This window comes from Triturus cristatus, chromosome 2_1 (assembly GCF_964204655.1).
Source record: "Triturus cristatus chromosome 2_1, aTriCri1.1, whole genome shotgun sequence".
Taxonomy (NCBI): domain Eukaryota; kingdom Metazoa; phylum Chordata; class Amphibia; order Caudata; family Salamandridae; genus Triturus; species Triturus cristatus.
Window position 1 is genome coordinate 425,532,101 of NC_140581.1, and position 19,635 is coordinate 425,551,735.

At 49.7% G+C, this 19,635-nt stretch overlaps 1 protein-coding gene across 8 annotated transcripts in view; it reads left to right on the plus strand.

Annotated features, from left to right (window-relative positions):
• Positions 1-19,635, plus strand: part of SREK1 (splicing regulatory glutamic acid and lysine rich protein 1) — a 530,578-nt gene that overhangs the window by 209,263 nt on the left and 301,680 nt on the right. For 5 of the 8 annotated variants that reach the window (XM_085631944.1, XM_085631876.1, XM_085631894.1 and 2 more), the window contains one exon: positions 11,084-11,204. In XM_085631944.1, coding sequence (XP_085488070.1) covers positions 11,084-11,204 — 121 coding nt within the window. The remainder of the gene's footprint in view (positions 1-11,083; positions 11,205-19,635) is intronic. The other 3 variants (XM_085631886.1, XM_085631904.1, XM_085631924.1) reach the window with 1 other exon arrangement.

The following is a 19,635-nucleotide window of genomic DNA, read 5'->3' on the forward strand; positions in this document are numbered from 1 at the left end:
TGTTGTTCACTTTGCCACTGGGTCGCCCCCAAACGCGAATCCGGGGTCAGGAGAGAAGTAGGCCGCAAACTTCAGTCGGTGCTCACTCCGGCACCCGAGGTCCGATTCGAAAACGGGAAACGGGTACCACCTCGGCTCAGGCTCACCGACACAGTTCCCTCGACCGATGCAGGATGAAGACAGGATAAACGTAGGAGGTTGCGGAGGTCCTCGGGAGCCTCGCACCTACGCGGCCATCTTGGTTGCGCGCTAGGCTCCTCCCCCGTGTCATGCTTTCTTAAAGGCATTACTCACACGTTCCCTCCTGTCCCTTTCGTAATGCCTCAGTGGGACTTGAATCTTATCTTAACATTCCTGATGTGTGCTCCCTTTGAGCCCCTTCACAATTGTCCTCTTCGTCTTCTTACTCTTAAGACTGGTTTCCTGGTTGCCATCACCTCAGCTAGACGGGTGAGTGAGCTCCAGGCTCTATCGTCCAAGCCTCCTTTTCTATCTGTTCATCCGGACAAGGTTGTCCTTCAGAGGAAGAGCGGCTCCACCGTCTGGACCCAAAACGTGCGCTCTCCTTTTATTTGGACCGCACAAAACAGTTCCGAGTGGACGGCCAGCTTTTCGTTGGCTACGTGGGTGCAAAGAAGGGAAAAGCTGTGCACAAACGGACCATCTCCCGGTGGGTCGTTTTGTGTATAAAAATCTGTTACTCCTTGGCAAAAAAGGACCCTCCTGTTGGGCTGAGAGCCCATTCTACTCGGGCCACGGCGGCTACTACTGCTTTGGGACGGGGAGTCCCTTTGCAGGACATCTGTCAGGCGGCGACGTGGGCTTCGCTGCACACGTTTGCCAGGCATTATTGCCTAGACAGCCAAGTCCGGAGGGATGGCTTCTTTGGCCTTTCTGTCCTCCAGGACTTTCTGGTGTGATCTTGGTTCGCAGACCCACCACCGGGGTTGGTATTGCTTGGGTATCTATTCTAAGGTGAGGAATCTAACTAACGTGTTTCTTTCAGATGAACAAGTTACTTACCTTTGGTAACGATATATCTGTAAGAAACATTAGTTAGATTCCTCACCGACCCACCCATCCTCCCCGTTCTGCGAACCGACATCTAGGGTTAAGGTTATCCTTTTCAGGCCCCTAGATTTTTTGGCACTAGTGTCGGTCTCTTGCATGGCTCTGCGTTCCTGGCGCGGAAAGCTGTGTACAAGAACTGACGTCAGCGTGCGAGGGCGACGTCTAAGTACTCCGACGTCATTCCGGTGCACGACGCCAACGACGGACGCGGAGCCGCAGACGACGCCTAGCGACGCGCAAGGGGTATTGCTGACGAAAAATCTTCCGGATCCAGTCTGACGCCTGGGGATATTCTAAGGTGAGGAATCTAACTAACTAATGTTTCTTACAGATACATCGTTACCGAAGGTAAGTAACTTGTTCTGCAGGACAGAGGGCAACTTAGAGTTGCCCCTGAACCTAACCTACAATCCACGTCCTGTCTGAGGGGCTGCCTAGGCTGCCACACAGCAGACATGTTGCTGGACCCCTGTGTAGAGAGCCATCCGCTCTCCTGGGCCTGCAAAAATGCACATCCTGGGCGAGGTGCTAGGTCTCCTCCCCCAAGATGGGCAGGGGAAGCTTCAAAGGCATGCCACCGTTGTGAGCTTCTCCAGGCCACTTGCTGTACTCAGCAACTGGCCCCCACCGGTTCTGACCCCCACTCTGGCGGGAAGACTGGCGGGAAACCCCAAGGAAGGAAAGGGGGTGTGCCAGCCTCTGCCAACCCCACCCCTCAGGTGGGGAAGGCGAGGTGAAGCACAACTCCGGGCTCTCGCCATCTTGAGGATGGGGAGCCCTACCCAATCAGGACTAGGCTCCTGCCCCCATCCCACTGGAGAGTGGCAGGATAGAGGGTGTACCCACCCCAGGGAAGAGACCCATTGGTCCCTGACCTTTACCTACCTGTAACGCCCTTAAATTTAGTATTTAGGGGCACCCTAAACCTTCCTTCCTCAGATATCGAATCTGAAACAAGAAGAAAGAAGACTCGACTGGTAGAGTTAATGTTCTGGGCACAGACTTGGGGGTCTCCCAGGGTCCGGTAAGTACAGTTGTTACACCCTCAGCGGCACAGGGGCAGCCGGGTGCAGAGTGAGTTAGGCCCAATGTTATCCTATGGGAGGCAGGGGGGCCTTGGTTGGTGGCTACTGACTAGCAAGCCACGCGGCTGTGGGAGCTGGGCTCCTGGTCACTTGCTCAGGGCAAATGGGGGAGTAGGTAGGAGTAGAAGTTGCACTGCCAGGGCCACTTGGGCGGCTGGGTCAGGGTGCTTTTGAGCCTTCGGGCGCTCAATGGATTGCAATGGAAAAGCTAGAGGACGAACAAAGGCTGCAAGCTCGGGGACCACTTTGAGAGGTTAGTTGGGTAGTTGGAGTATAGGTAGGTACCCAGGAGTCGGGCTCAGGGGGCCGCAGGGCGCCGGGTGCAGGGGTGCCTTTTGGTGTTGGGAAATCTTAACCCCTGTTGATCGAGGTTGGGGGGGGGGGGGTCCCTGGTTCTGAGGCTGCAGGTGTCGTCAGGCGCGTCGAGGGGGGGTCCTTGAGTGCCGGATTCGGGGTCACAGTCGCCTGGGGGACATCCTCGGGGTCTTTTTCCACTCCAGCACAGGCCAGACTTGGCAGGTGCAGTGTGTGCAGGGTTCGCGGTTCCGGGCTGATGCCAGGGGTTAGATACTTGCTTTGAGCAGAGCCACTGCTCGTGGGAGTCCCAGATGCTCAGAGTACCAAGGTAGCCAGGTCCTCCGGGGTTTGTGAGGTTGCTGGCCACAGGAGGTGCCAGGATTTAGCAGGAGCAGGTTCTAGGTTCGACAGGCTGGTAGGGCTGGGGCCAAACCAGTTGGTGTCTGCACTGAAGGTCTTCTTTCTTCTTGTTCTTCTTTGATTTTTTGGAATCTGAGGAGGGAAGGTTCAGGGTTCCTCTAAATACTAAATTTAGGGGCGTTACAGGTAGGTAAAGGGCAGGGACCAATGGGTCCCTTCCCTGGGGTACGTACACCCCCTATCCTGCCACTCTCCTGTGGGAGGGAGGCAGTAGCCTAGTCCTGATTGGGCAGGGACTCCCATCTTCAAGATGGCGAGAGCCCGGAGATGTGCTTCACCTCGCCTCCCCCACCTGAGGGGTGGGGTTGGCAGAGGGTGGCACATCCCCTGTCCTTACTTGGGGTTTCCAGCCAGTCTTCCCGCCAGAGTGGGGGTCAGAACCGGTGGGGCCAGTTGCTGGGTACAGCAAATGGCCTGGAGAAGCTCACAATGGCTGCATGCCTTTGAAGCTTACCCCTGCCCACCCTGGGGGAGGAGACCTAGTACCTCGACCAGGATGTGCATTGTTGCAGGCCCAGGAGAGCGGGAGCTCTCCACCCAGGGGTCCAGCAACATGTCTGCCTTGTGGCAGCCTCTCAGACCAGATGTGGATTGTAGGTTCGGTTTCAGGGGGCATCTCTGAGATGCCCTCTGTAGTGCTTTGTACATTAAATCCGACACTGGCATCAGTGCGGGTTTAATGTGCTGAGAAGTTTGATACCAAACTACTCAGTCTTCAGTGTTGCCATTATGGTGCTGTGGAATTCGTGTTTGACGAGCTCCCAGCACCATATACTCTAAAATGGCAGCACTGCACTTACAGTGCCCAGGAATGGACCCGGGTACAGTAGGGGCACAGGGCTCATGCTCCTGTGCCCACACCACTGGCATAGGGCACCCAGCTAGAGGGGTGGCTGATGTATGCCAGGGCAGTGTAGGTTGTGGGCATGGCACACGGGGATGTGTGCCATGTCGACTTTGTTTTGTCTTGTACCCAGACACTCAGCCTGCAAGGGCAGTGTGTTTGTGTCAGGGCCTCTAAGGGTGGCACAATGAGTGCTGCAGCCCTTAGAGGCCTTCCCTGGTCACAAGGCCCTGGGTACCATTTACCAGGGGCTGACGTGGCCAGGATTTGCCAATTTGGGTTTTAGGTTTTAGGGAAGGAGCATAGGCCCTGGGCACCTGATGGGCAGGAGCCCAGGGCACACTCAGTCAAAGTACAGTCAGCAATTCAGCAAAAAGTGGGGGCATACCATGCAAGAAAGATGGCACTTTCTCACACTTGCCCCTCACAGGCCGGGATACAAGCTATTCATACCGAAACAGCGCTCTACCAGAGGGATCAGTCTCAGACAGTGAGGAGAGTAATGAAACTAATGGGAATGATGGCATCATGCATCCTACTTATCCCTCGCGCTCGCCTCCACATGCACCCATTCCAAGAATGGCTCACCAACAGCTGGTCTCAAGCCGCAGGAAGTTAGGCGTATCTAGTGATTGTTACACAAAGGGTGCAAGCTCAGACATAATGGTGGGCATCCAACAACATAGCACAGGGGAGACCTTTCAAGAACCCACTCGACCACGGATACATCCCTCAACGGATGGGGTGCACACTTCAACCAGCTAAAAGTTCATGGTCAATGGAGCAAACAGGACTCCACGAAACACATCAGCTTTTAGGAGATAAACTGTTTTGCGGGCACTCAAGGCATTCCAGAAACATATTCAGGGGAAGAAAACCTTAATCCAAACAGACAATACAACAACAATGTTCTACCTAAACAAACAGGGTGGGACAAAGTCTTTTCTCCTAAGCACACTTGCACAGGAAATCTGGCAATGGGCAATACTTCAAAAGATCAATCTACAGACAGAACATCTACCAGGAATAGACAACTTTACAGCAGACCAACTGAGCAGACAAAACAACTGCTCCCACGAATGAGAGTTGAAGCAGAGGACAGTACAATATCTATTCAACATCTGGGGAACACCAGTGATAGATCTGTTTGCAACAATGCAGAACAAGAAATGCTAATGCTTTGCCTCTAGGTTTCCACACCACCTATCAAAGGGAAATGCACTTCCACTCAATTGGTGACAGACATTTGCTTACGCCTTTCCACCAGTACCCCTGATGTAAAGAGTGTTACAAAAAGCCCAGAAGAAATATGATTCTCATTGCCCCTCAGTGTCCAAAACAAAATTATCCAAGGGAGAGATGGTCAGGATCAAAGTAGAAAAAAACCTGCTAACAATGCAGCAGGGCCAGATTTTCCACCCAGAACCGGCAAAACTACAGCTAGCTTGGTGCCAGAGTACATAGTTTGGGCATGTCAACCTGTCTCCCCGAAGTTCTAAGGGAAGGAAGGAAACACTCAACAAGAAAATGCTATACAGCAAAATGGAAGTGATATACTAGATGGTGCACCGCTAACATCAAAATTGGTTCAATCAAAACACAAGAAACAGTTATTACATATCTCACTTACCTCTTGGACAGCAATATCAACTTTTCCAGCCTTAAAGTGCACCTTGCTGCCAAGATGGCATACACAAGAGGAAAATCATGCAAACGCTTTTTTACAAGACCAGTTATCAAAAGTTTCTTAGAAGGAGCAAAAAGAATAACTCCACCAAGAGCTTCCCCTGTACCCACATGGAGCTTAAAAACAGTACTTTCTCAACTAATGACAAAACCCTTCGAGCCCATGCATGCAGCAGACCTCAAGCATATTACTCTAAAGACAGCCTTTCTCATTGCTATAACATCACTACGAAGAGTAAGTGAACTGCAATCTTTAATAATACAAGAACCCTACTTACAAATTCATACGGATAAAGTAATCTTAAAAACCTATCCACAGTTTTTGCCAAAAGTGATATCTAAGTATTACTTAAACCAAATCCTTCCCCTGCCGGTTTTCTTCCAAGACCCAAAAACGAAAGGAGGGAGAAGCCTCCATACCCTGGATGTAAGGAGGGCTTTACTGTACTATTTGCAAAAAACAGAACGAATCAGGAAGACAAAGCAATTGTTTGTCACCTATGCACACACCAACACAGGATCAGCGGTCACAAAAGCAACTATTGCAAGATGGATAGTACAAGCCACCCAATTATGTTATTCCAATTCCAAAAAGGAACTAACTGCAACCAACTGCTCACTCCACTAGAAAGAAAGGAGCAACGTTAGCCTTTATGGCTAATGTACCCATTGATTCTGTTTGCTCAGCAGCAACATGGGCATCACCACACACCTTTACAAAACATTATTGTGTGGACATACAAAAGAATAAGAAAGCTCAAATTGGAAAAAGGGTTCTTCAACACCTGTTTGCAAGGTCTTCCATACACCACAGCCTCCCAGACAAGGGAGAAACCGTTACGTAATCCGATGCTTAGCATGTGAATCCAGAAAAGGATTCATGCGGCAAAACGAAATGGTTACTTAAGAGTAGGAGTAGTTTTGCAGCTTGAAGAATTTTCTGGATTCCCATGCGGCCTACCCAACCTTCCCTATAAGGAAAACAAACAGGTGGGGAAGCAAAGGATTATATCCGTATTTCTCAAACCATCTCAAGGATTACAAAGACATAAGAACAGAACAAGCATTGGCATAGCCAATAGGTCTCGCTTTTGGGACCTTATAAGTGTTCAACTATGCAACAGTTGCATAACTAAATACTTATAAGGTCCCAAAAGCGAGACCTATTGGCTAAGCCAATGCTTGTTTTTTAGTAGGCATGAAGAGCCACCCTCCCCCGTGTAATGCCAGCTGCTGCAACAGGGGGAGGGACGGACTCTGAGGATAGAGAGCAGATGAGGAAAGAGCAACAGAGAACCAGTCTGCCAAGTAGGTGCGAATGTTAAAGTGAAAGTAATCATTTCGCGGGCGCTTTGATGTTCGCAGTGGCCGCGCGACTCACTGAGAACATCAAAGCGCCCGCGAAATGTACACGCAGGCTGCCAAATGGTGCGCGCGCCTGGCGCACATACACTGTAGTTGGGGGCCTGAAAAGCACTGTTTGCACTTCCAGATCCCCGTTTTCTATTGCTCTCGCCAGAGCAGCGCTAAAGCGCTGGCTCAGACGAGACCTAAAAATGAATCCGAAGATGGCCACTATGCACGTCGACCTCCAGGATACCATCTGACGTCACACAGGAGACATACCTGGCACCAAATGGTGGCCGACAGCGACCAAAAAAACAAAGACAATTTCGGACCCAACCACTAGATGGCGAAATGATGCACAGCATGTGAATCCAGAAAATTCCATAATCTGCAAAACTACTCCTACTAGTAAGTAACCATTGTGTTTCCCATCAGTGAAACACTGCTCTAGTCCAGTCAGTTTTGATAAAGAAGTAATACCTTTCTTCTATATCAGCTATGACAGTGGCCTCTCTTCTGTACCAGCTATAATGGTCTTTCAATGCTGTCTGTATAAAATCTGCCCCTCTGACCATATATTGAACTACGTATATTTAAACTCTTCTTTCAGTGCACTCAACAGCCTAAATATTTGGAATGTTTTGTTTTTATGAATGGTAATATAAGACCTTTTTTTCTAATAAGGTCTAGATGTACTACTAAGGCAAAGGTGTGCTCAAAACCACCTGGCCTCCCTTAGCTTCACCTGCCTACTAAATATGTTCAACTCGTCTCACTGAGCAGTCAAGGCAGGCTATGTGGGTTTTCAGATCCATGTTCCCATTGATGTTTTCTGTATCTTAGCCTTTTTAGCCAACCCAGAAATCTTTCTGTAGGAATAAGATTGGATGTTGGTTCCTGGGCCTTCTCATTCTTTGTAGCAGGACTTGTACCCCATTGGCTAGAATTCTGTGTGACATGTTAGCTGATTTCTCCCTCTTCTCATTAATGTCTTCTTGAAGCTTGTTCTACAGGAGACAGCCGTAAGAATAAGTACACAGCCTGTAAGGAAAGAGACTCATTCTTCTCTGCCTTTGTCTTGGAACCCTGGCTTCTTTTTAGCCATATGTAAAGTAATGTTCGAGGCATATGAGCTGCAGATTACACACTTTTGCATAGATCGCCATCTGGTGTTGGGCCCGGATGTTTGCAGTTTGTTTTTCCTCTTGGAAAGTCTTTGGGAGTCACGAGGCCGGTGACTCCTCTCTTGGTCCGTATTGCGCATGGGCTTCGGCTCCATCCTGAGATTGTTTTTTTCCGCCATCGGGCTCGGATGTAATACTTCACGCTCCGGTTCCGAACATTTCCAGTTCGACGATCGAAGCGGAATCCTCGCTCTTCGCGGTATTGTTCAGATCCTGATCTCCCCAATGACCTTTTCTTCGACACACCTTCGATTCCAGTCGTCGACGGCGGCCTTCGGGCCTATCCAAGCTCCGGTCCCGGCTGATGGAAAGAACTCCATTCAAGAAGTGCCCTCGATGTGGGTCCAAATTCCCCCACACCGATCGTCATGAGGTGTGCAACCTCTGTCTCTCCCCTGAACACGAGGCTCGAGACTGTTCCGCCTACAAGTCTTTCAGATCCAAAAAGACTATTCGAGATCGAAAGGCCAGACGAAACATGGCGCACTCCCCGACCTCCGTTCCAGTCGACATCTTCGGGGACGACGTCGAAGCGCCGGGACAGCAGCACACCAAAGAGGACCTCGTCAGTGCTTCGGAAGCCGACGACTCGGATGTGGAGGACATCACCCCGGCGCAGAGGGTCGTGAGTAAAATACCCCCTCCCACACCCGCGCCGACACCCAAAAAGGCATCGGTCACGCCATCGCCTCCGGGCCTAGGCAAGACCAAAGACACTGCTTCGAACACCCCACCTTCGGGCCCGGGGAAGAAGCCTAATAAGCCTTCCGGCGGCTCCGGCTCGAGCCAGCCTGCCAGCGCTGCCGATAAACACACTTCGGCACCGAAGAAGAGATCGACCTCTACTTCACCCGCAGGTTCTTCACCTGTTCTTTCAGATGTGGGGGCATCCTCAGATAGACTTCTTCGCCACCCACGAAAACATAAAATGCCCAAGCTTCGCTGCCAGATACCCACACCCATTGTCCAAAGGCAATGCGATATGGATGAACTGGTCAGGCAAATTTGCGTACGCCTTTCCACCTCTCCCACTAATTCCATTAGTGGTGCGAAAGCTACAACAGCTCTCCCTCATACTGATTCTAGTAGCTCCCACATGGGCCAGATAACCGTGGTACACCACGCTGCTGGAACGCTCGGTAGTGCCACACCAAAAGTTACATCTCTCACCATGCCTCCTAACCCAGAACCATGGAGAGATCAGACACCCGGACCCAGCTCAGCTCAACCTTGCGATTTGGCTCCTGAGATCCTAGAGTTCGGATACCTTAACCTTCCCCCTGACTGTATGAACGTCATCAGAGAAGCTAGGCGCCCTACTACTAGAGCCTGCTACGCGGCAAAGTGGAAAAGATTTGTTGTTTATTGCCATAACAACACAATCAACCCTCTAGACGTATCTATACAGCACATCATATGCTACTTACTCCATCTACAAAGGTGTAACCTAGCATATACATCCATCCGGCTACACCTCGTAGCAATTGCCGCCTACTTACAAAACAGACAGCACCTATCACTTTTCAGAGTGCCTGCCATTAAAGCCTTCATGGAGGGCCTCAAACGAATAATTCCCCCCAGAATACCACCCTCACCTGTGTGGAACTTAAACATAGTTCTCACAAGACTAATGGGACCGCCTTTTGAACCTTTGCATAAATGTGAACTGCAATTTCTCACATGGAAAACAGCTTTCCTTGTAGCCATCACTTCCCTTAGAAGGGTCAGTGAGATACAAGCACTTACTATACAAGAACCTTTTCTCCAAATGCACCCAAACAAGGTTGTCCTCCGTACCAACCCAAAATTCCTCCCCAAAGTCATTTCCCCCTTTCATCTAAACCAATCTGTAGAATTACCGTTTTTTTTCTCGCAACCTCAAACTGTTGCAGAAAGGGCTCTGCACACACTGGATGTTAAAAGGGCCTTACTTTACTATATCCAGAGAACACAACCTTTCAGAAAGACCAAACAACTGTTTGGCTCTTTCTCTCCACCACATAAAGGCAACCCCATCTCTAAATCAGGGATAGCTAGGTGGATTGTAAAATGCATACAGATTTGCTACCACAAGGCAAAACGCACGCTATCTGTTCCCCCTAAAGCACACTCTACACGAAAGATAGGGGCTTCTATGGCTTTTCTAGGGAACATCCCATTAGATGATATCTGCAAAGCAGCTGCATGGTCAACACCGCACACTTTCACTAAACATTACTGTGTAGATGTGCAAACCAAGCAACAAGCTAGTGTGGGCCAGGCTGTACTAAAAACACTTTTTCAAACTACTGCAACAGATACCGGTGATCGCCGCTAGGGTTGGGAACTGCTATATATTCTATGCAAAAGTGTGTAATCTGCAGCTCATATGCCTCGAACGGAATATGCTACTTACCAGTATGCATCTGTTCTTGGCATGTAGAGCTGCAGATCTACACAAGCCCACCCGCCTCCCCGGCTACCTGTATCTGTTCCAGTCTATCTTATTTAGATACAACACACATGGGTTTCTTCACTATTATTATTACACTCCATCTTTCCCCGTTGGCGAAAAACAATCTGAGGATGGAGCCGAAGCCCATACGCAATACGGACCAAGGGAGGAGTCACCGACCTCGTGACTCCCAAAGACTTTCCAAGAGGAAAAGCAAACTGCAAACATCCAGGCCCAACACCAGATGGCGATCTATGCAAAAGTGTGTAGATCTGCAGCTCTACATGCCAAGAACAGATGCATACTGGTAAGTAGCATATTCCTTTCATGTAATTTGTAGAAAATTGCCTTGTGTAGGAGGATAAATAAGAAGGTATCCCTGACCATGCTCTTGTCTCCAGTTCGTTCTTTTTTTAAAGTACTAAATGCATATTGTCCGTTACTGCTCAATTGTTACAACCCTTCCATATGAAAGTGTTAAAAAACAAAGTATATAGTTTGTGAAGTAACTTATAAACATTTTTTCTAGAATGGTTTCAAAACTTCATGGAACTCTGACTTTTAAGCAGTGATGCATTTGTCTGATGTAGCTACATCTTTGGTGTTGAGTTAGGTTTTTGGAGGTGTCACTATGAGGATTAAGATTTTGAAATTCTAGATGTGTTAATCTTTTAAAACATTCTTAATGGTGATTTTGTTTTTTCCCAATCTTTAGTAGACGTACCTGTTGAGAAACCAGTTACTATTGCTAAGACACGTACTAGATCAAGATCCAAGACTCGCTCAAGATCCCCATCCTCACGGTCTTCAAAGAAAAGATCTCCTTCTAAGCGCAGGTATAATTACATTACTATTATTGTATGTTGATAATCTGTTGTGATTTGAATACAGTAGCTTTTATTTTATTCCCTTAAATACTATGACATTTCCCCTTCGCATGGCACTTAACCGCAATATTGACCACAAATGCTTAATTCCCTGACTGTACAGCTAGCATTCCTCTCTGTTGTAATTATAGAGTTCTTTCACCAAACCACTGTACAGGCAGTTAAACAGACACTCCAATCAGAAGAGTAAATCAACTGAAACGGTATTAAAACCGCTATGGGAAGAGACAGACCTACAGAAGTGGTAGATTAGGGTGGAAGAAGTGAGTTCAAGGTGATCATATCACAAAAAGGTAGAGAGCAAGAGTTCACCGTGATTGGGCCAAGTGATGAAAATAAGTGGAAATGAGAATGGCAACATGAATGATGTAGAGATAAAAGAAGAAATTTGGAGACCAAATAATGATTGCAAATGAGAACAGAATAACCAGACATCACATCTGTATGGTGAGTTCATGGAGGTGATGCAGGGAAATTGAAAGAGCCTGTGCAAGTGAAATGGTAGCCATGAGATGAGAGGGAAGAGTTGGTGGAACAGTAGGAGGAAAGCTGAAAATTAGTCTAGTTTCAAGAATTGAAAACGAAGTGGAGAGTGGGATACCTGCAATGGGGGGAGTGCCGTAATAACTAAGAAAAGATGAGGGATGAGATAGATCTTGGTGGTATGCAGAGTAAGAAAATATATTTTTTTTCTGATGATAGGCTTGAGAATGACAGGCGGAAATAATGCATGAAGTAAGGTTAGAAAAAATTGTGGACTGCGCTTAGGGAAATTGATATATATGTATTTATAACAAATAAATACAATTCTGAATTTGAGGAAGCAGCTCTTCTAATATTTTAGAAATTTTCACACCACTGTTTGTGAATTTCACAATAAACTGCTTACTAGTAGCTGATCAGTGAGGGGCGCTTGTATGACATCAAGTGATTGCTGAGGTGCCCTAGTCATCTGGACACTTAAGTGGGGGAGGATTCGGCAGGGAGGAGGTCCAGTGATTCACTGTGTCAGATGAGGCCACGGATTCCTGCAGAGGGGGGGGGGGGGGAGGGATAAGGTAGGGCGGCAGCAGGGTGCTAAGCTGTGCACGTACAGTTTGTTATACTGTGTAATTTATAGTAACATCAAAAAGGCAGTGCACAGCTGGGGTCCGTGCATGGGTGGATCACTGTGCAGGTGTGTGTTGATTTGTGCTTGGCAGGACAGACGTAAACTACTGTACATCCCCTGTAAGACCTCTCTAGCATGCGTAATCGATGCCTAGTGTCACACCAGCACTATAAAAGATCGACTTAAGTGTGTAAACTGCGAGTGAATATTACTGAGCATGAGAGGGTTTGCCAGCAGGGCACAGTTTAGTAAAGTGTGCTCTGTTGCTCATTGTGTCTTGTTTGCGTTCCTGTAACAGTCTGTCTAAGCAGAGCTCCTAGAATCCACTAGGAGTAGCAGTGCTCCTTACAAACTATCTTATGTCAAGCATGTGAGATAGAAACTGCTATTTAAGCGCTTTGTAAATGCATGAGAACATTTGTTTGCCGTGTGTTACTGTGACTTGTTGGGAAGGGCAGCCTACACGTGTCTTGGTGTGTCTGCACATGCATCTGTAAGATTGAGTGTAGGAAGCTGGCTCTTTATGTGATATATCTGAAATCTGAAATCCAGTGTAAAGAGTCCAGGGGTTCCCTTATGAGTGGACAGGGCTTGCTATGCAATCCCAAAGTGGTCTGTTTACGGGGTAGTGTGGTCGAGCAGCCTTAGGCTTAACACAGAGGAATGCAAGACATTGGCAGATACACACAATGATTAATAAATAAACACTACTCAAGAAGGAGATCCACACCAATTTATAAAAATAGCAAGTATATTTGTAAATGTTTAGGCATCGGAGAAAAATCGTTCAGATAATTGTTTTCAAATATAAATTCTTTTCACTTTAATAAGTAGACACTGCAATTTCTGAGTTCTGCAATGTTAACCTATGGAAGGAAGAACAAGTTCTGCAAACAGGTACAGTAAATCAACTTAAAAGACCAGTCTCCAGGAGTTAAGGTGCATGCTGGGCATGGTCCGAGGCAGCACCAACAGTGCACCACCAGCAGCACAAGGGCAGCCGGGTGCAAATCAACATTAGGAGACCAATGCGTTTCGACGGGGATCGTTCACTGTAAAAAGAGGCTGCATGCTCTAGCTAGGAAGCCTGGGGGGTGGGTAAACCAACGGGGGGTAAGGGTTCAAGGTGTGCGATGCTCGGGGATGTAGAAACACCTGGTGTACTCTTCTCCACGGCCCGGGTGCCTCAGTCTTCTCCTTTAGAGTTCTTTAGAACAGGTTTGCTGTTCACAGGAGGTCTTGAGTCTTTTTCGAAGGCAGGCAGTCCTCTCAGGTTTCTGTAGGTTCGAGGCATGTGGGCTGCTGAATTCATATCTGTGCATAGCTCGCCGCCTAGTGTTGGGTCCGGATGATTGCACATTGTTGTCCTGGAAGAGTCTTCGAAGCATCCTGAGATGGGTGACTCCTCCCCTGGACCACAGTGCGCATGGGCATCCTCTCCATCCCCAGATTGTTTTTTTCCGCCATTGGGTTCGGATGCAACTATCTTAGCTCAACTTCGGAATACATAGTTTTGCAGCGTGAATCTTTCTGGATTCACTATGCTGTGCATTATTCCGCGATCTTGTGGTTGGGTCCGGATTCGTAGTCTTTTCTTTTTTTTTTTTTTTTTTTTTTGTAGCCCAGGTGGGCGGCGACGACCACCATTTGGTGCACCTTCCGTGACGTCATCGTGCTTCCTGCGGAAGTCCCACCTTTGGGGCGCCATCTTCAGATTCTTTTTTCCGCCGTTGGGTCTGGATCGTCATCGAGAAGCTCCAGAGTTACAACCGAAGGAAGAAGAAAGAAAAGCGAGTTTCGTCGACAAATACATCGGAGATATCACACGAAAGGAAGATATTTCATCAGGAGCGCGAAGAAAGGAGGTTCAGCGCCCTTTTTCTTCGACGACCTTGGAGAATGCGCACTCAGAGGCCCTGAGCGCAATGGACAAGACGCCATTCAAGTTCTGCCCAAACTGCCACCACAGGTTCGCGCAGAAGGACCAGCATCCGGTCTGCAACCTCTGCCTACCGGTCGAACACCAGAGTAAGGACTGCAACGCCTGCTCAGCCTTCGCGCCGAAGACGCTCAGGGTGAGAGATCGGCAGAGAAGAGCCAGCGCCAGCATGGATGGCAAGGGTAAGGCCCCGTCGCTCTACGATCTGGGCCTCTCCTCGGACGACGAGGACAACGTCGCCGGGACAGCCGAAAACTTCACGGTCGTAGAGACCGACAAGAAAAAAGAAGACGAGGTAAGAATCGTCGAGCAAAAAACAGAAAGTACCTCAAACACGAGGGTGACTCGAGAAAATCTGAGTCTAAGTCCACGAAGGGAGCCCCGGCGCCGAAAACTTCGACGACCAAAGGGGGAACCATGGACAAGAGGCCGAGCGGATCCTTAGAGAAGGACTCCCTGGTGCCGAAAGACGCCGAAAAGCAAGGGTCGTCGAAGACAACCCAGGGAACGGGCCGATCGACGCTGAAAGAACGGTCGACGTCGACGCAAGTTTCGACGAAAAGACCCGCTGTCGACGCCGAAAGCATCTTCGAGATGGAGAAAAAGAAGAGGCGACTCGAGGCCGAAATGGAGAACATCCTTCAAAGGAAGAAGGAGTTCGACGCCAAGATGAAGGAATTCAAGATTCCAACTGTTTCATCGGCGGACGGCGTCGAGGTCGAGGATGAATTCGACACAGAGGGACTGATGAGGGATCTCGAAGAGGAAGACGAGACCTATTATGACGAGGAAGCCGAGGAAGAAGACCAACAGTCGGTCTACGGCTCGGCACCATCTACCAGCCACGAGATCGAATGGCAGGATCTCGACACCGAAAACCCGGAGGAGTCCGTGGACACATACCCTTCGAGGCCTTCGCCACCCGACGACATCTGGGTGTACAATATGGTGGTCAGGAGCGCAGCGACAGCCTTCGGCGTCAAACTCGACGAAGAGAAGCCGAAAGCCGATTTTCTCCTCGAGACCCTGCTCCCCATGCAGACGAGGAGCCAGTTCCTCCCCATGCTACAAAGCGTGATGAATCAGGGGAGAGAAGCCTTCAAGGAACCAGCGACCTGCCGGTCGATCACGCCCAGGACTGAGAAGTATAAGCACTCTTCCCTGGACCCCCCTTACATCAAAGGTAGCGTGACCGCCGACTCCATCATAGCTTCCACGGCCAGGAGAAGGGCCAACGTACCAGCAACCTCGGGCCCACCACCTGATAAAGAGAGCAGGAGGATAGACCTCACAGGGAGAAAGGTCGAGAGGAACGCCGCTATGCACTGGCGCATGGCGAATTCCAATGCTCTCCTCAATAGACACCAGTACCAGCACTGGGACGAGATGGGGGAGCTAGTAAAACACCTCCCCGAAGAATACCGCCAGAGAGCCTCACACCTAGTAGATGAAGGCAAAACATCGCCAACTCCTGCATAAAGACGGCGTTGGACGGGGCAGAGACTTCAGCAAGACTCATGGCCATAGGGGTCACCGAGAGAAGGCATGCATGGTTAAGAATCTCTGGATTCAAACCGGAGGTGCAGAACAACATCCTTAGCACCCCCTTCAACGGAGAGACACTGTTCGGAGCAACAGTTGACGAGAAGCTTACCCAGCTGAAAAAAGAAAACGAAACGACGAGGTCCATGGGGGCCCTACAGCTGAGGGGAATGAGGCGAGGCAACCCCTCAAGGAGACCCTACGGTAGGGGAGGAAACCAGCAGGGGCCGTCGCACCAGACGTTCCAGCAGGGTCAGCAGGGTGAAGGTCACGGACAGGGTCAACAGAAGCAAAACTGGCAGTACCAGCCCCCGGGGCCTGTCCTTTCGCGGGAGAGGGAACGGACGTGGCCAGAGAAGGAGAGGGGGGGACCAGCCCTCATCAAAGTGACTCAGCACGCAGGAGGACGCCTACCCTCGACATGCCCCCAGGGGTGTGGCGCGAAACACTAACATCGAGGGGGAGAGAAAGATCAAAAGCCTACGAGCATACAACACCAGTAGGCGGAAGGCTGAGGTTCTACCTTCACGAGTGGCAGCGTATAACCACAGACAAGTGCATACTGAACATCATGCAGTACGGATACTGCGTAGATTTGGAAAGGAAACTGCCAAACAGGAAGCCAAAGGGAAGGCAAAGATCGGCTCAAGAACTGACCCTACTCAGAGAAGAAACACGGAAGCTTCTAGAAAAGAGAGCCATAGAGCCAGTGCCGTTCAGAGAACGCAACAACGGGGTCTACTCAAACTACTTCGTGGTCCCGAAGGTAGACGGGAGCCTCAGACCCATCCTGGACCTGCGATACCTAAACAAGCTCATCAGAACGCAAAGGTTCAAGATGACTTCGCTGCAGGAGGTACTGCCCCAAATAAGACACGGAGACTTCATGGTCACCGTGGACCTCAAGGATGCCTACCTGCACATCCCAATAAACAGAAGACACAAGGGACTTCTAAGGTTCAACATCGACCAGGAACACTACCAGTTCACAACCCTGGCATTCGGATTAAAATCGGCGCCAAGGGTTTTTATAAAAATGCCTGTCGGCGGTCGCGGCCCACCTACGAAGGCAGGGGATACACGTCTACCCCTACTTAGACGACTGGCTGGTCAAGGCAAACTCATGCGAAAAGTGCGAGAGGCACGCAAAACGCGTAACAGACACTCTCACGAACCTGGGGTTCTTGATTCACTGGGGGAAGTAGTCGATGGAACCGGAGCAGGTGAAGATTTTCCTGGGGGCAAAAATCAACTCCCTGAACAGTACAGTGGTGCCCAGCGACAGGAGGACAGATGCCCTACTGAAGGAGACGCGGCTCTACCAGAAGGGGCGAGCTCTGACAGTGAGGTCAGTGAGTAAGATGATGGGGATGATGGCGTCGTGTATCCAGCTGGTGCCGAATGTACGCCTGCACATGAGACCATTCCAGGAATGGCTACAACAGCAATGGTCACAAGCAAACGGAAGTTAGGAGGATCTAGTGGTTGTTACGCACGCAGTGCAGGAGGAGATAACTTGGTGGAACAGAGACAACATGACAGCAGGGAGAAGCCTGACACCACCAAACCCAACGATGACCATTACCACGGACGCATCGCAAAAGGGATGGGGAGCGCACATGGACAACCTCAGAGTGAGGGGTCTGTGGGCTCCAGCAGATGCGGTTCGCCATATCAATTACCTTGAGTTGAAGACAATCCTGCTAGCCCTGAAGGGATTCCAGGGGCACCTGTACAACCAGAGGGTGTTGGTTCAAACAGACAACACCACGGCAATGTTCTACATCAACAAACAGGGGGGGACACAATCGTTCCCTCTCTCCTCTCTGGCTCAGGAGATTTGGAGATGGGCCATACCTCTCAGGATAGATCTACTAGCAATTCACCTACCGGGGAAGGACAATGTGGAGGCAGACTGGCTAAGCAGGCAGACCTCGGCATCGCACGAGTGGGAGCTCAATGGCCAGGAAGCGGAGAAGCTTTTCCGGAGATGGGGAACTCCCACAATAGACCTATTTGCAACACGCCAAAATGCAAAATGCCAAAGCTTCGCGTCCAGGCAACCAGATCAGCAATCCCAGGGGAATGCCCTATGGATAAGCTGGTCGAGGACATTTGCCTACGCCTTTCCACCGATACCCCTGTTGCACAGAGTGCTCGACAAGTGCAGAACCAGCAACATGACTCTGATCCTAGTGGCTCCGCAGTGGGCGAGGCAGACATGGTTCTCACAAATTCAAGAAATGGCGCAAGGCAATCCGTACAGGTTCGAGAGGAGAAAAGACCTGCTCTCAATGCAAAACAGGGAGGTCCTGCACCCAGAGCCAGAGACCCTCAACCTGGCAGCATGGCTCCTGAAGACCTAGAGTTCGCACACCTAAGGTTGCCTCAGAGCACTATGCGAGTGCTACGGGAGGCAAGGAAACCAATTACACAAAAATGCTACAGCGCAAAATGGAAGAGATTCACGGTGTGGTGCAGGAAAAAAGGCCTGCAAAACAGAATGACAAGAGACTCAACTGTCCTGAGGTACCTCACACACCTTCTAAAAAGTAACCTCTGCTCGAGCTCCCTAAGGGTACACCTAGCGGCGATCGTTGCCTACACCAGAGGTGAAAAGGGTGGAAGTTTCTTCACTTCGCAGGTGGTGAAGAGATTCATGGAGGGAGCCAAAAGAATGGCCCCTCCGAAAAGGTTGCCGCCGCCGGCATGGAATCTAAACGTGGTTCTGACGGAGCTCATGAAGGCGCTGTTTGATGAACCCATTCACAAGGCCACTCTGCAAATGTTGACGATGAAAACGGCCTTTCTAGTGGCCATAACCTCACTACGCAGGGTGAGCGAGCTTCAAGCGCTAACGCAACAGGAACCCTACATTCAGATTCACAAAGACAGGGTAGTCCTGAGGACGGACCCACACTTCACCAAGGTGGTGTCGGCGTTCCACATGAATCAGAGTATCCAGATACCAAGTTTCTTCCAAAACCCGACTACAAACGCAGAAAAGGCCCTGCACACCCTCGATGCCAGAAGAGCGGTGATGCACTACATTGAGAGAACCAAGGAACTCGGGAAGTCGAAGCAGCTGTTTGTGTCCTTGCTACTAGCTTCATGGGTAGGCCAGTGACTAAGGGCACCATCGCTAGGTGGATTGCCCTCACTATTCAATTCTGTCACAAACAGGCTGGACAGGAGCTAGCGGAGGGGCCACAGGCTCACTCCACAAGGAAGAAGGGGGCCACCGTTGCCTTCCTGGCGAACACGCCCATCCAGGACATTTGTCTCGCGGCGACTTGGGCATTTGTGCACACGTTCACGAAACACTACTGCGTGGACATTCAGATGAATAAGGAGGCACAGGTCGGACAAGAGGGTGCTTCAACACATTTTCAACGACCAACGCTCATCTTCCACCCAGCCACCACAAAATTAGGAAAACCGCTACAAAGTCTATGCACAGCATAGTGAATCCAGAAAGATTCACGCTGCAAAACGAAAAGTTTCTTACCTGTCGGTGTAGTTTTGCAGCTTGAAGATCTTTCTGGATTCACTAGCGAACCCACCCACCTCCGCCAGGAAGATGAGGCTGGAGGAAGAGGGGGTGAAATGGAAAAGATCAAAGAAATGAAAACGTACAGAAAATGGACAAGAAGGATTAAGCAATCGCCTAGGGTTTAAAAAAAAAAAAAAGGGAAAAAAGAACCCGAAGATGGCGCCCCAAAGGTGGGACTTCCGCAGGAAGCACGACGACGTCACGGAAGGTGCACCAAATGGTGGTCGTCGCCGCC